This window comes from Myodes glareolus, chromosome 21 (assembly GCF_982192425.1).
Source record: "Myodes glareolus chromosome 21, mMyoGla1.1, whole genome shotgun sequence".
Classification (NCBI taxonomy): Eukaryota; Metazoa; Chordata; class Mammalia; order Rodentia; family Cricetidae; genus Myodes; species Myodes glareolus.
The window spans coordinates 9640445-9656082 of record NC_142046.1 but is presented as its reverse complement, the minus strand read 5'-3'; the positions used below and the strand labels follow the sequence as shown (position 1 = coordinate 9656082).

Below are 15638 nucleotides of genomic sequence, written 5' to 3'. Positions count from 1 at the left end.
TGGGGGAGCCAGAGTAGGACCCCACAGGCAGATGCTTCCCATGCTGTTCTCTTGGTATCGAGTACCCTTGGTCCTTTAATACTAGGACAGCCTGTTGCAGCCTCGTGCACAGGAGCCCTTTGTTCAGGGTGACAATGTTCTCTGTTCCCGTGCCCCCCCCTTCAAGGGCGTCCATCTCCATGCTGCATTTGCTACCTGCCACCACCCCTTTGGTTTACTGCACCCACCTGCTTTCCCCCAGTATGTGAAAGGAATCTGGGGACATGGGACGTGGTGTTCCCAGAGCCATGGTCAGGAGAGCAAGGAGGCCTGGCCTCCCTGCAGGCTCCCTGCTTCCTCCCTTCTCCCCAGAGGCTGAGTCACATCTGGAGAGCCCAGGATACCTTGTTTTGCCTTCCCCCTCTTCCTTGTTCTCTCCTGTCTGCACCACATCCCGTTCCTGTGGTGGTCTGGTCAGGTAGAGGCTGGCATCTCATCTTGCTGGGCAGTTGCTTCTCATGGGACTTGTCTGAGTCTTGCTGTCCTCCTCTGTTGCCGTCTACCTCTCAGGGCACTGTCAGGTATCCTTCATTTACCTCAGGGTTTCTTATAAAAAGGTCACAGGACTGGAGAGATGGCTCAGCAGTTAAGAGCACTTTTTACTCTTACAGAGGACTCTGGTTCAGTTCCCAGCACCCACATGGTAGCTCACAGCAGTCTGGAACTCCAGTTCCAGGAATGTGACACCTTCTTCTAAACTCCTCAGGGCTATAAGTGATGCATGTACCCAAATACAGGCAAAACACTCACGCATTTAAAAAAAATAAATCTAAACAGTAATTTAAAAAACGAAGTTCAGCCAGGTGGTGTTGCACTCCTTTAATTCCAGCACTCGGGAGGCAGAGGCAGGTGGATCTCTGCAAGTTCGAGACCAGCCTGGTCTACAAGAACTAGTTCCAGGACAGAGAAACTACACAGAGAAACCCTGTCTTGAAAAACAAAACAAAAAACAAACAAACAAAAAACCCCAAAGTTCAAACTTTGAGATTTGGGTTGAATTATCACCCTCCTCCTGACTGCCCAGTTTGGACTGGGAGAGGAGACAGACCTTGGGCAACCACAGGCTTGAGCCCCATCACAGAATTGGGCTGGTTGTTCCCTGTTGAACTCGTTCCTACCGTGCTCGGGCTGATGAGGCTATGCTCTCTGTCCTGGGTGCTGGCCCTTGGCTTGCTGCCCTTCTGGCAGGACCTGGCAGTGCTGCAAGACAAGCTGCGAATCTCCACTAAGAAGCTGGAGGAATATGAGACCCTGTTCAAGTGCCAGGAGGAGACGACGCAAAAGCTGGTTCTGGAGTACCAAGCGCGGCTAGAAGAGGGTGAGGAGCGGCTGCGGCGGCAGCAGGAGGACAAGGACATCCAGATGAAGGGCATCATCAGCAGGTGAGGTGCCTCCCATGGGTCCACAGAGGCGTCGGAGGGGCAGGAGGGACCACAGGGTGGGGTGGAACTTGAGGGTCTGAAGCACCTGTAAGAAGCTGGTCTTCCTGCCAAGCTCTAGGAGGAATTTGACAACCAGGTTTAAGATGCTAAGCAAGACACTGTGAGGAAACCATTGAAGTCAGGGAGAAGGACAGCACACCTGGGCGTGTGTGAGGGTGGGCAAGAGGGGTGGCTGTGCTAGCTTGGGATCTATTGGGTCTCTGGTGGCCTGGCTTGTCTAAAGATTTTCTGCGGTCATTTGGTTCCAGTAGCTAGCTGTCTTCCCGTTGTCTCTGCCCAGGGACAGGGTGTGTGTACAATCCTTGGTGTATCCTACCTCACAGTAACACCAGGTGTAAGGAGTGTGTGTTTATAGCCTTGTCATTTGTTGAGACTTCGGACTGAGCAGGTGTGAGGTAGGCAGGGAGCTCCCCCTTCAGCTTGTTTTGTCCACAGCATAAGCCCTTCCCGGATCACCTGTGCTGCCCTGCTTCCGACAGCTACAGATGCTGAGCAGAGCAGCCTAGGTGCTGGACACTTGCTCAGCACGGCACGTCCTGTCTGCGCTTGGCTTCCTTGGCGCCTAGCCATCTCTCCTTCCTTGGTATCATGTGGCCCTGCTGCTCTTTTGTCTACGTGCTTGTGTTCTCTCGGTTTCTGAGAAAGCAATATTGAGCTATCTAATCCTGATTCTTCTGTTGGTTTTTGTGTTATTGACACTCGCTGGTCTTACGTGGGTATTCTTTTAGGATTATTATGCACTGCTAACAAACTGACTCTTATGGCTTTGGTTGGTTGGTTGATTGGTTGGTTTTTCAAGACAGGGTTTCTTTCTATATCCCTTGGCTGTCCTAGAACTAGTTCTGTAGATGAGGCTGGCCTCTGACTCCCAGAAATCCTCCTGCTTCTGCCTCCCAAGTGCTGGGATTAAAGGTGTGTGCTACCTCCACCCAGCCAAAATGCACTTTCTATTTATAATCTTTTCCTGTGATATTTCTAATGTAGCCTCTGTAACTTTCTTTAACTGGTGTTAGCATGGTTTATCATATCCTGTCTATATATTTTCAAAGCATTGTTAAGTCCATTTTCTCTTCTATAACAAAATACCTCCACTGGGTGGTTATACACAAGAAGAATGTACTGTTCACAGTTCTGAATGTTGCTGTGTCAGAGATCAAGGCGTCTGCTGAGTTAGTGTAACTCTCCTTCATACCTTGGTGCTACGTCCCTAGAGGCAAACTCCCTGCAGCTTCTTTGGTAAGGGTACTAACCCAGCTCATGAGGGCAAAAAATACCTCATGACACAGCCACTTCTCAGAGGACAGCTGGTTACATCATGGGGTTAAGTTTCAATGGACACAATTGGGTGTGGGCACAAACTTCCAGACTGTAACACCAATCTTTGTGCCTAAAGTTTATTTTATAGGTTTCTTATTGTTGGATCTGTTTATTATCTTAACAATTTCTGCCTTTTAATTGGAATGTTTAAGCCATTTACTTTTAATGTAATCATCAGTGTAATTCTTTTTAAGCCCCGTTGCCTCTGACGGGTTTCCTGTTTGGGACAGCAGCATCTCTTTTGTCTCTTCTTGCCTTCCTTGGACTGTATCTTTTATGCCATAGCACCTCCCTTGTTGACTTCCATACTTCATCTCCCCAATGCTTTGGGTATTTGTTGACAAGTTTTCCTCAGAGGGCAGATACTAAGTGTGCCAGGCTTCACAGCCCACATGATACTACTACTGTCTGAACCGCTGTTACAGCTGAGCCGTGTGATGTGAAGGTTTACGGAAGGAGGGGAACATCGTCCTATCTTGGTTATTTTTTCCTCTAGTTGTTTTTAAGGTACCTCTCTTGGATAGAGCTATGCTCATTGTTAGAATGCTTGCCTGGCATGAGCAGACCTTAGGGTGGATCCTTAACACTAACAAATTTTAAAATGTATTTACTATTGGGGTGGGGCATGAATGTACGTGTCACATTTGTGTGTGTGTATGTGTATAGGTGGTATGTGTGTCTGTATGTGTAGGTATGTGCTGGTGTACATTTAGGTATGTGGGTGTATTAATGTAGGCATGTATAGGGGGTATGTATGTAAGTATTTTATGGTGTGGGTCTGTGTGTAAGTGGGTGGGTGTGTCTGTGGGGGTGGGCAGTGGACTTCTATTGACTCTGGGTTCTGGAGATTTAGCTCAGCCCTTAAGCTTGTGTGCCAGTGCTTTTACCCCGAGCCACCTGATCCTCCCAATATTGTTTTCATTAAATGTCAACAATTTGATTTTACAGTCTGGCTATAACATGCCTGCTATGGTTTTCTTTGTGTTGCTATTCTTAGATCTGTAGGTGGACGGCCCTGCTTCTTCCTATTTCCTTTCTCTGACTCCCGCTCTGTCCTATTTCATTGATGCTCGCTTGCTTCTCTCTCTCTCTCTCTCTCTTTCTCTCTCTCTCTCTCTCTCCCCTCCCCTCCCCTCCCCTCCCCTCCCCTCCCCTCCCCTCCCCTCCCCTCCCCTCCCCTCCCCTCCCCTCCCCTCCCCTCCTCTCCTCTCTTCTCTTCTCTTCTCTTCTCTTCTCCCTCCCTCTGGAGCTGAGGACCAAACCCAGGGCCTTGTGCTTGCTGGGCAAGTCCTCTACCACGGAACTAAATCCCTACCTCACTCCTTTTTTTGGTTTTTTTTTTTTTGTTGTTGTTTGGTTGGTTGGTATTTTGGTTTTGGTTTTTGTGAGACCGGGTTTCTTTGTGTAACAGTCCTGGCTGTCCTGGAACAAATGTGTAGACCAGGCTGGCCTTGAGCTCTCTGAGATCCGCCTGCCTTTGCCTCCTGAGTGCTGGGATTAAAAGCATGTACCACCACCACCACCAGGCTCCCCCTCCCATTTTATTATTTTATTTTACTTTATATGTATGTGATTTACCTGCATGCTTTCTGTGTCTGCTACCCAAGAAGGTCAGCTGAAGGTGTTGGATCTCCTGAACTGAAGTTAAAGTGCTGTGAACTGCCCTGTGGGGACTGGCAGCTGAACTCAGGTTCTCTGCAGGAACGAATGCTGATAATCCATTGAGCCATCTGTATAGCTCCACGGTTTTCCTTTTCCATTGTTCCCTGAGTTTTGTTTTATATACATTTTTATATTACTGCATGGGGATTGAACTCAGGGCCTTGTTCAGGCTAGACAGTTCTCTGCCACTGAGTTATACCCCAACCTTTTTCCTTGAGACAAACTCTCAATAAATTTCCTGGACTCTCCTTGAACTTGCTCTGCAGCCCAAACAGGTGTTGAACTTGCTGTGTTCATCCTGCCTCCATCTTCCAGATAGCTGGGAGTACAGGCCTGGGTTGTAGGCATGACTGACATGAGATGCTTCCTGTGTGGTCTGAAAACCCCTGCTTCTGTGGCCCCTGTTGTAGTCCCTTCTACTTGAGTATGTAGTTTTCCTCTCTAGTTTTGTTACAGTTTAAAGTCTTCCCTGGGCATGTGGGATGTTTATGTAGTCGCTGTCTTGTTCTGTCGTCTGCCATCTGCGTCTTCTCACCCGTTTTCTCCTGGTTATAGATTTAATCTCCTATACTCTGTATCCTCGGCAGCTTTGGTGGGATGCCAGGCATTGTGAGTTTGCAGGGGTTGGTGGTAGAGGTTTGTGTTTGTTGCTTGTGTAGGGTTTGTTCTGGAGCAGAGTGGCACTGCCAGGAATCAGCTGTATCCTTGCAGGTTCGTTTTGGAGCTTTGCTAGGGTAGCATTTTCAGACCTCCTGACTTGACCTCATTGGGCTATATCATGCATGCAGGTGCCTGCCCAGAATTCTTCACGATGTCCCATGTAGCCCATCGGTCCCAGAATCTAGCTGGCAGACCTGTTCCTAGGGTTGAGACTCTTTCAAAACCCCTGCCCTGCCTACTGTTTGCTTACAATTCTTGCAGAGACTTGACTCTCCTATAGATCCTCCACCTCGATCCTGCTGAATTCTCCCATCACCCTAATCGCAGGGGACTGCCAGCATCCCCGGGTGTGAGCTGCCCCCCAGCAGCAGCTGCGCAGTCTGCAGTTATAGGTCTGGTGTGGTGTTCCCAGTGCTCCGAGCACCTAAAGGGAGAAAGTGGAGCTTCCCTTATCAAGGCCCACACCACCTCAGTAAATATGACAAGAGAGTCTAGAGCCTTCCAGGGCCTTCATTGTATTCCATGTTACAGATCCGGTGGCATGGCATTCATTGTGTCCTGGAAGTGCACTGGAACAGGGCTAGCCTCAGAGAGCAGAGCTAGAGGTGGGGAGTCATGTCTGTGCTGGGGGACAGGAGGGGTCACCCTGCTCATTTTGTTCTCTGGCCCCAGGTTGATGTCTGTGGAAGAGGAGCTGAAGAAGGACCATGCTGAGATGCAAGCGGCTGTAGATTCCAAACAGAAGATCATTGATGCCCAGGTGGGCTCTGGCCACAGTGATAGAGGGCTGGCGGGCATGGGGAGAGCTGGCTTCTCGGTTACACTTCATTGTAAGAGTCAGGCGCCAGGACTTACTGGGAGTGGGGAGAGGTGAGAGCAGGCTAGGAAGGGGGACTCTGGCCCACAAGTCCATTCACTCAAGACTGTGTCCCTTTCTTCCAAATGCCCCCAAGAATTGGCAGGTTTGGTTAGACTGTAAACTATGCAGCCTAGGAATTAGGAACTCTCTGTAGTCTAGAGCCCATCCTATGCCCTACTGATGCCCTCTTTGCCCACAGGAAAAGCGCATCGCCTCGCTGGATGCTGCCAACGCCCGCCTCATGAGCGCTCTCCACGCAGCTGAAAGAGAGGTACAGCATGCAAGCCCGTAACGGCGTCTCCCCCACCAACCCCACCAAATTGCAGATTACTGAGAACGGCGAGTTCAGAAACAGCAGCAATTGTTAACTGCCTGAGGAGAGGGGGACTGTGGTGGCCCAGGGCAGGGTCTCAGTCTCGATCTCAGTCGGGAGGCTCCCCACAGTTGCAGACTCGCCCGCAGTGGGGACACAAGACTGCTGGAGTATGAGCCTGAGCGCACAGTGCCCCCTTCTCTTCGCCCACCTGAACAGCGGGCTTGGGTAGAGCAGCAGAGACTGCACGCTGGGGAGTGGGGACAGCCTGGAGGGAGGCCTGCCAAATGTGTCTGTTGGTTGTTGAATTGGTATGTGTTACCTTTTCCTCCTTGACCAGCCAAGTGCATGTACCCCTTACCCTTTGCCAGGGAGGGAGCTACTTGGAAAGGGCTCAAGTATGATCTAGGGGTCACTCCTGGGGGTTTTCCTTGCCTCCTGGGACCTAATAGAATGGTTGACTGGTAGGCACAGAGAGGTTCTGTGGCCCCTGCTCATCTCTGCCCTGAGCCCCTGCCATTGCATGCAGTCCATCAGGGACCCTCCTGTCCACACAGAACTGGAGTCACCTCGCTCCTGTGCCTGGCCCAGTCTCGCCATCTTCCACCCCCTTCCCTTTCTTATTGCATTGCCAAACAGACAGTGAGCATTGCACTTTCTCTGCGGTGCCTTCCCGCATACCTGTGGGGGATCCACAGCTTCCCACACTTCACATGTGGGCCTGGCTCATGCCCTTGGGATTCCCAGACGCCAGAGAGCTGGGCAGAGGTGACCAGGTTGCACCGTGCATTGTAGCTGCCTTCTCCAGGGTCCCAGTGCATCCCAGCACAGTGGTCCTGTGGGGAGTGGCCCACTGGTGCTCATCCTGCAAAAGTGATCTCATTTCTCTGATGGTTCAAAAGAAGAAGTCTAATGCCTGCAGGCCCTGAGAAGGTGGATAACTGTGATTTTTTTTCCTTTCACAGTATGCATTAGAAACAAAAGCCCGCTTGCTCGCTTGCTGGAACACAGGGGCCTTTTAAATTGAGCGTGCGCACTGCATGGGAAATAGCGGCCCCGGAGGATGTTAGACTTGCTCCCTCTCCAAGACAGCAGCAGCCTGCACCAGGCCCCGTGTGTGCAGTCGCCTCTCCTCACCCTCCCAGCCCCAGCCAAGGACCCAGGCACTGCAGGCAGCGAGGGGCACACCCCACAGCTGGGGCTGGTTTTTTCCCAGCTCTAGGCTGTTTGTAGCATATCTGTCCCTCCCCCCATTGTGGGTCAGAGATGGGCAGGAGCTCGGGTCTCTCCTGGGTTCCCATCTGTTCCTACCCTAGATTCCAAGCCCTGGTTCTGAGTCACCTAGGGCAGGAGCTGGGGCCTTTGCCCAGACAGCAGAACGGGGCTAGGCAAGCTGCACTTGTGCTCCTAGTGTCCTTATTAGGAAGGGTGGAAGTCCTGGAGGTGTGACCCATCATGCTGCACCCCATCCTCAGTCTGTGGACAGGCAAGGGCAGATGTAACCTACAACCCAGTTAGGCTGCAGACAGATGGGCTTGGCTATCAAGGGTCAGAGACCTCAGGAAGGAAGGAGGTGTGGCTGAGGTCCTGCCACTGCCCCTTCCTGTCCACACCCCTGCACGCCTGTGCATTTCAGCCAGGGTGGCCTCTTGGGCAGGGCCTGACCTGGGTCTTGCCCTTCCACTGCCCAGGAAGCCCTGTTTTCCTCTCCACCCATAATCTCGCCCATGCCTCATAAAGTGACCTCTGTCTGAGCGCCTCCTAGCAATATGGGGAGGTCCCCAGGCCTGGACAGGAGGGCGCAGGGCCAGATGCAATGGCCCCTCTGGTGGGGTTGTTAGCTCTCAGGCCGAGAGCCTTATTTACTTAGTGCAGAAACTGTAAAAGTGTACAGACTCTCCACAGATTTTTATCTTAATTGCAAGTCTGCCGATTTTTGTAAATGTTCTTGGTGTTTGACTGTAATGGAACTATTTCACCCAAGGGATGTACATAGTCCTTTAGTCCTGGTGCTGCGAGGGCTGGCCGGGACCGCTGCTCTCACGGTTGATACTGTAGCCTAGAGAACGGTGCTGGGCAGGACGGCGAGCTTTGCAGTCTAGGTGTCTGTCTTTTTCCTGCCTGGGGCGTTGATCTGTTGGCTTTGCAGCATGCTGTTGGGGGGTGGGGGAGGTTGATAGGGGCACATGCCCCAATAGGGCCAATAAAGCGTCCTCCTGCCCACAACCTTGGGTCTAAGCTCTGCCTACAGCAAGGGCTGCAGAGGCCCCAAGGGAAGGATGGTCCCTGCTGTGGGAAGACCCTGACCACTGACACTCAGGCTCTGCTGGAGAGAGCTGCCCCTCCCCTGCCAACACAGACAACTGACCTTTTTGTTCACCTTGTATGTTCAGGATTAAGGAAACTGCCAAACTTCCTTGGAGCGATGACCTCTGACTACCCAGCAGTGGGGGTGGGGACCAGGGCCAGAGCTCCCCTGTATCCCAGCACCTGTCTGAGGGTAACCACTCCCTCACACCCATACGTCTGGGAGCCAGACTGTCCAGGGAACCAGCCCCTCTTTTCTATATACTCGGCCACAAGGCTACCCCTGTCCCCCACTGTGCCCAGCTCCCCCTTTTGTAAGTATGTGAAAAGGAAAAAATGCAAACGTCAGAGTTGGCTGGAGCCCTTCCCTCCAACCGTGACTTTTAACCATGTAATAATGTACAGAGAACTTGTTGGTGTTTGAAGACTCTGTGTGGCTGTGCAATTTCTGTACATTTGCAATTAGAAATATTAAAGATTTATTTAGCTATTTTAAGCCTGCCTCGCCTCTTATTTGGCTGTGTCATGGATTGTTTCCTATGGATAACTCTGAAGCTTGTGCTAGTAGTGTGTTCCAGTCATGATCCCTAACTCGGTGACCTGGGATCACCCCTTCTCTCTGCTGAAAGCCTGTGCTGGGAACAGAGCAGCCAAGCTCTTAAAGGCATTTTGACCCCCGTGTGCCTGTGGTGCCATTGACTCCTGGGGGCACAAGTAGCTACCACTGCAGAGGCTTCTCCAGGGCAAGCCCTGCCAGTCCACTGCAGCCTGAGGAGAGAAGACAGCAGGGAGAGGAAAAGCTCTGCCCAGGGTTGCCAGTGAGTGAAGTCTGGCTGTCCCCAAGCATCCAGTGCTTGCTTGCAAGGGCCAACGTGGCTTCCTCAGGGTCAGACCCTCCTGAACTGGAAATGAACTTGCCTGAAACTGCTTCAGCCATACCTGCTGAATGAGTTTCTTACATCCCTGGGTGTCCGCCCAGCATCTCTTGGCATTTGGGATCCCATCTTTGATGTGTAATAACCTTGGGTTGAACACAGGGGTGCACATAAGCCCAGGACAAACAAACAAACAAAACACCCAAAACCCCTTAAAAAAGAAGAAAGAGATGGAGGGTTTTGAGAACTTCTAATAAGCAGGGATGCATCAATCTTTCACCCTAGTGAGGACACACCTGTCTTTGTTGGATTATGACTTGAAAATTACCTCAAGTTGGCTACATTGAGATATAAAGAAAATACCTTTCCAGGCTACAATGAGAAATAAAAATGAGATATAAAAACTAAATAAACATGCAACACCAGAAATTTATTTTTTAAAGAAATGACTCTTGAAATTAAGTGAGGACTCTCGACCTCGTGTGATTGGTTCCTCCCCAAACATCATTGCGCTGGAAAGATTGATGTGGGAGGAGGTTCAAGGCAATGAGAGTCGGTTCATTTGTCTCCTGAATGCTGATGCAAAAGACTTTGCCACATACCCTTCAAGAGACTTAGATGGAAGCCCCCAAGCCCAAACATTCATACATGTTGTGCCGTCAGAAAGAGCCAGGACAGCCGGAAGCAGGAAAGAGTTCCTGCCCCTGTATATAGCCATGGAAGTACTGCGCCCAGTCTCCTGGCAGGGACTGGACTTTATTCTCTGGAGAAACTGAGCCCTTGAAGTCTGGATTGGGGACATCAGCCACTGAACTGAAAAGCAGCTGAGGGGAAGTATGCCTGTCCTTCTGCCCTACACTCATTTCAGAGAGGTTTCTAGATGTTTCCTCAGTGAAAAGACTAAATCACAGTGCGTTGTGGAAGTCCCGGTCTTGTGTGCAGATACTCACAACATGTGGGGCAGCTGGAGAAGGCTTGCCGTCTGCCGGAGGGAATGACTGTCAGGAGCCATGGCAGATGACAGGCGGCAGAGAAAAGAGGACTGGAATGCGCAGATGAACATATCCCTTTCTAGAGCAGCAGGGGTCCTTGTCACACCATCCACTCCATGTAGATGACTTCATTTTTATATCCAATTCATGGCGCCCCATACTTCCCTAAGGCTGTGTGCCTACTTGGTATCACCACTTGAGGATTTCCCAGGCATCAGACTTGATATGTCTGAAACAGAATTCTTGACCTTGGTGCAATTAGAACTTGCTCCTCTCGTTTTCCAACACACACAGACCCCAAACTCTGCTACCGTTTATCCAAGCCAAGTGCTAAACTTGATTTCTTTTAAATGTGAATTCTTGATTCTTGAACTTCAATGGAGATGTACAGATTTAGAATGATGTTCATGATCCATTCTGAGCGAAAAGCAAGCAGTCAATCAGTGTGCCTGCATTCTAAAGAAAACCAATAAATCCCACCTCAGGCAAACACATCACACTGTTAGTGGCAGTTTGCTCTGGGGAGGGGGAAGGGAATTTGAATGTTCTATTTTATATTCCTTTGTGTTGTTTGGATATTTTACAGCCAGTTTTATTTCTCATTTTGATATGAAGCCATTTAAAAATAAATAAAACATACCCATATAATGAAACACTATGCAGCCATTAAATTTGTGAAATAATGAATGACATTGAAAGATGTAAATAATGTATTAAGTGTAAACGCTGATAACAGAGTTAGACAGCCAGGAGGATCCCAGTTTAGCTTTTAAATCATGTTCACAAAAACATCTGGATTAGGAGATGGGTTAGGTAAGTAAGAGCTTGAGTTTGGACATGTGGGAGTGGGTTTTGCAAAGTCTTAATGGCTATAGATGGGCAGGCAGCATGGTCTTAGCGTTATGGGACAGTCTTTCCATTCTTAGTTTCCTCACTGTGAGCGGCAGCGGCAGTGTCTAGAGAAGTCTTCTGGGAGGGTGTACAGTTGCTGAGACACAGCACTTGCTGTTAGTATAGGAGTATTAGTAACATTTCCCATGGCTGGAAAGATGGCTCTGTGGTTAAGTACATGTCCTGCTCTTAGAGGACCTGAATTTGGTTCCCAGCACCTACCTCAGGCAGCTCATAAACACCTGTAACTTCAGCTCCAGAAGATCCAATACCCTCTTCTAGATTCTGTAGGCACCTGCATGCATATGTCTACACACACACTTAAAATTTTTTTTCTTTTTTGGTTTAACTTTTCAAGAGGGGTTTCTCTGTCTACAGTCTTGGTATCTGCTTTGTAGACCAGGCTGGCCTAGAACTCACAGAGATCTGCCTGCCTGATAATTGCTGGAATTAAAGGTGTGTGCCACCATGGACACGCCTGGCTAAAGATAAATTTTTAAAAGATTAATTTCCTAATAAAACCTTAAAATCGTACTTAGAATTATTAAAGGGATTTATGCTAGGGAGCTGATATGTTGGCCTTGATACCAAGTATGGCACTTCTGTCTTGGCTTACCTGTATTTTTAAGTTATTTTTCTCTCAACATGTTTTTGCATTTATGTTGAAAACCCAGTTAAAAAATAGCCTGGAGCTCAGGGGTAGAGTGCCTGCCTTGCATGCATGACGTCCTGGGTTATTTCCCAGTACTGAAAAAAAAGTCTCAAAGTCAGTGGGCAGTACTGTGGCTGTACTGTGGCCAGTGACCACCTTCTTAATAGGGTAGGAAGTAAGAAGTGCAGGGGGAGGGGGAACTGCCATGCTGATGCAAAAGATTAGGAAAGAAGTTCACTGTACTTACTGTGGGAGGCAGGCAAGAAAACAAGATAAAATGGTGTTGCTTAGGCATGTGACTGAATACAAAATAAATATACAAGCTAGAAGCTGCTTTTCCAGTGGCTGTCAGGAGGGAAGGTGGGCACTGATGGTATATTGCACACCTCAAATCCAGACTCGTGGCCAGAACAGATAGCTTGTGTGTGTCCACAGCTGTACCGTTCAGTGAATTCACAGGAAGATGGTCACGTGTTCCACATACTGTGTAGTATTGACTACTGCCTTCTTGACTCCTGATTGACATTTGTTTGTGAATGTCTGAAAACTTAGAAGACAAAAGAGTCCTTCGGAAGGCCCAGTCAGAAGCCACCTGCTTCTCTGAGGGTGATGGTTTGTCCTCTGTGCAAGACTTGGCACTGAGGCTCTGAGGGCTAGGGTGGGGTTCCTGCAGAGTTACTCTGGGGGTGTCCATCCACACCTAGTTGCTCTGTGAAGGATTACACACACTCGAATGTGGGTCAGGAGTGCCATACTGGCGGGAGAAGGATCCAGTCTCAGAAATATTCCTTACAAAATGTTTATTACTTTTACCTTTAGTGACAGAAAGTAACAATCGTGTGAAAGCATATTTTTTGACAACCAAGACTTAACATATGTTTAGCATTTTTTAAATTCACTAATTAATGAGGAAACCAGTCAGTTGTCACAGCCAATTCAAAGGAGAATTCAAAGAGCTGTGTATGCAGACAACTGGAAATTACAAGAAAGAAAATTTACAAATCGATGCAAAATCGGTCTGTTTCCAGGGTCTCCGGCAAACCCCGTTTATCCCAATCTGTTGGACAAAGATCACAATGCTACCACCATTTCCTTACATAAAGAAATTCAAGGCCAAACAAGTTATGGATCCAGGAGACTCACAACCCTAGATGTTGAAGTCTCATATACTTTCCGAAAGCCAGCTTTAAAAACAAAACAAGCCAGACAGCAGTGGCACACACCTTTAATCCCAGCAGTTGGAGACACAGCTGATAGATCTCTGTGAGTTCAAGGCCAGCCTGGTCAAAGCTATAGAGGGAAACCATGTCTCAAAAAAACAAAAAATAACAAAAAAGCAGAAGTAGAGGGCTGCAGTGGTTAAACGCGTACTGAACTTGTAGAGGTCTTGGAGTTCCTTTCCGGTGCCCACCCTGCGTGGCTCGGAGCACATGGAACTCCAGCTCCGGGGACTCTGAGTTCTCTTTTGGCCTCCGTGGGCACTGTATTCATGTGCACATACCCACATGCAGATACATCTACACGTAATTAAAAACAAAAAGATAGCCAGACGGTGATGGTGCATGCCTTTAGTCCCAGCTCTCAGGAGGCAGAGGCAGGTGGATCTCTGTGAATTCAAAGACAGCCTGGTCTACAGAGTGAGTTCCAGGACAGCGAGGGCTACACACAGACACCTTGTCTTGAAAAACCCAAAATAAATAAAAAAAATTTAAAAATTTAAAAATCAAATAATAGTGACTAAACAGGAAGAGGTAATGTTGAAAGAGGTCCATTGCCTAGAAGCTCCTCTCAGTATAGACACATCCATTGTTTACAGCTATCAAATAGACTTTGCTCTTGCCATACAACCTAATTTCTATTTTATTATCCAAGGTAAAATGTCACTCTTTGCAGCCAAGGTAGACCTCAAACCTGACACTCCTCTGCCCTGTCTCCTAAGTGCTAGGATTACAGGTGTGCTCGCTACATTTGGCACAGACTAGTACTGTAAAGGCAAAAATAGAATCACACTACATACTAAGCAATTTTTGAAAGATGCTTTTATTTTTATTTTAGAAAATAAAATATGAATGTGGGTAAGTGCTTGCATGTATATATGGAAACTACATGTGTGTCTGGTGCCCACAGAAATTGGAGGATGATGTAGTTCCCCTACAATTGGAGTTATATATGGTTGTATGTTGCCATGTCAGTGCTGGGAATCAGACCCAGGTCCTCTGAAGGAGCAGACAGTGCTCTTAACTGCTGAGCCATCTCTCCAGCTCTCAATCAATAGTTTTGTGTTAAATTTTAAATTATGTGATGTGGGACCATGGTCTGTATTCTGTCAATTATATTTTAAGTAAATGCTGATTGGCCAGTAGCCAGGCAGGAAGTATAGGCAGGACAACAAGACAGGAAGTAGAGGTGGGTCAAGGAGAACAGGTGAATTCTGGGAAGGAGGAAGCCCATTTCTCCCCAGTCCTGTCCAAACACGGAAGAAGGGAGATGTGACCTGCCCCGCTGAAAAAGGTACTGAGCCATAGATAAAACATAGATAAAAATAATGGGTTAATATAACTTATAAGAGTTAATAAGAAGCCTAAGATAATGGGCCAATCATTTTATCATTAATATAGAACTCTGTGTGATTTCTTTGGGGCTAAATGGCTGTGGGACCAGGTGGGAGGACAGAAACCAGGCAGGACAGAAACAGACAACAATTATGTGTTTGTATATGTATGTTTGTGTGTGTTTATGTGTGTGCATGTCTATGTACATGTATATGTCTATATGTGTGTATGTGTTTATATATATATGTGTATATGTGCATGTTTATGTGTGTATGTGCATATTTATGTGTGTATGTGTGTCTTTATGTTTTGTGCATAAGTGTATGTGTATATGTGTTTCTGTATGTGTGTCTATGTATTGTGTGTCTATGTGCATATGTGTATGTATATGTGTGTGTGTATCTGTGTGTCTATGTATGTTTTGTGCTTGTGAACAAAGATGCTCTTGGAGTTCAGAAAATGACACCAGGCCCCTTGGGTGGGACTGGAGTTACTGGCTATTATAAGCTGCCTGATACAGGTTCTGCAAGAGTAGTCTCTGCTCTTAACCATACTCTCCTGTCCCCCAGCCCTGTACCCCCCCCCATTTTGTTGTTTGTTTTGAAGAGCATGTTTGGGCATGGCTGTAATCCCAGCGCTTGGGAGGTAGAGACAAAAGGATCCCTGCAAGTTTGAGGCCAGCCTGGTGGTCTGCACTGTGTACATAGCGTGTCCTAGGTCAGCCAGGGTTAACATGACCATATCCTGTCTCAAACAAAGCAAAACAGAATGAAACAGTAGGGCAAAAACAACAACCAAACAACAACAACAATTGCAGAGTTGCCCAGTCTAGCACTATGTTCACGGTCCTCCTGAGTAAGCAATGTTTGTAAGATCAGCTCTTGGTATCCAACTAAGAGGTTTGCTTTTGCCACTTGGCAGTAGATTGTGGACACTATTCTTTACAAATACCAGCTTTCGCTTTATTTTTTTTTAATGATTATACTTGTATATAGTTTAAATTTTCAAGCCTTGCAAATGGATGGAGCTGGAAAGCATCATTTTGAGTGAAGTAACCCAGACCCAGAAAGACAATTA

The 15638-nt window shown here is 47.9% G+C and overlaps 1 protein-coding gene across 1 annotated transcript in view; it reads left to right on the top strand.

Moving 5' to 3' along the window:
• The window catches only part of Dab2ip (DAB2 interacting protein), a 109624-nt gene extending 101140 nt beyond the window's left edge, over positions 1 to 8484 (top strand). The window contains 4 exon segments of the mRNA XM_087899679.1: positions 1228 to 1421; positions 5793 to 5880; positions 6179 to 6232; positions 6234 to 8484. Coding sequence (XP_087755805.1) covers positions 1228 to 1421; positions 5793 to 5880; positions 6179 to 6232; positions 6234 to 6347 — 450 coding nt within the window. The 3' untranslated portion in view covers positions 6348 to 8484.
• The last annotated feature ends 7154 nt before the right edge of the window (positions 8485 to 15638 follow it).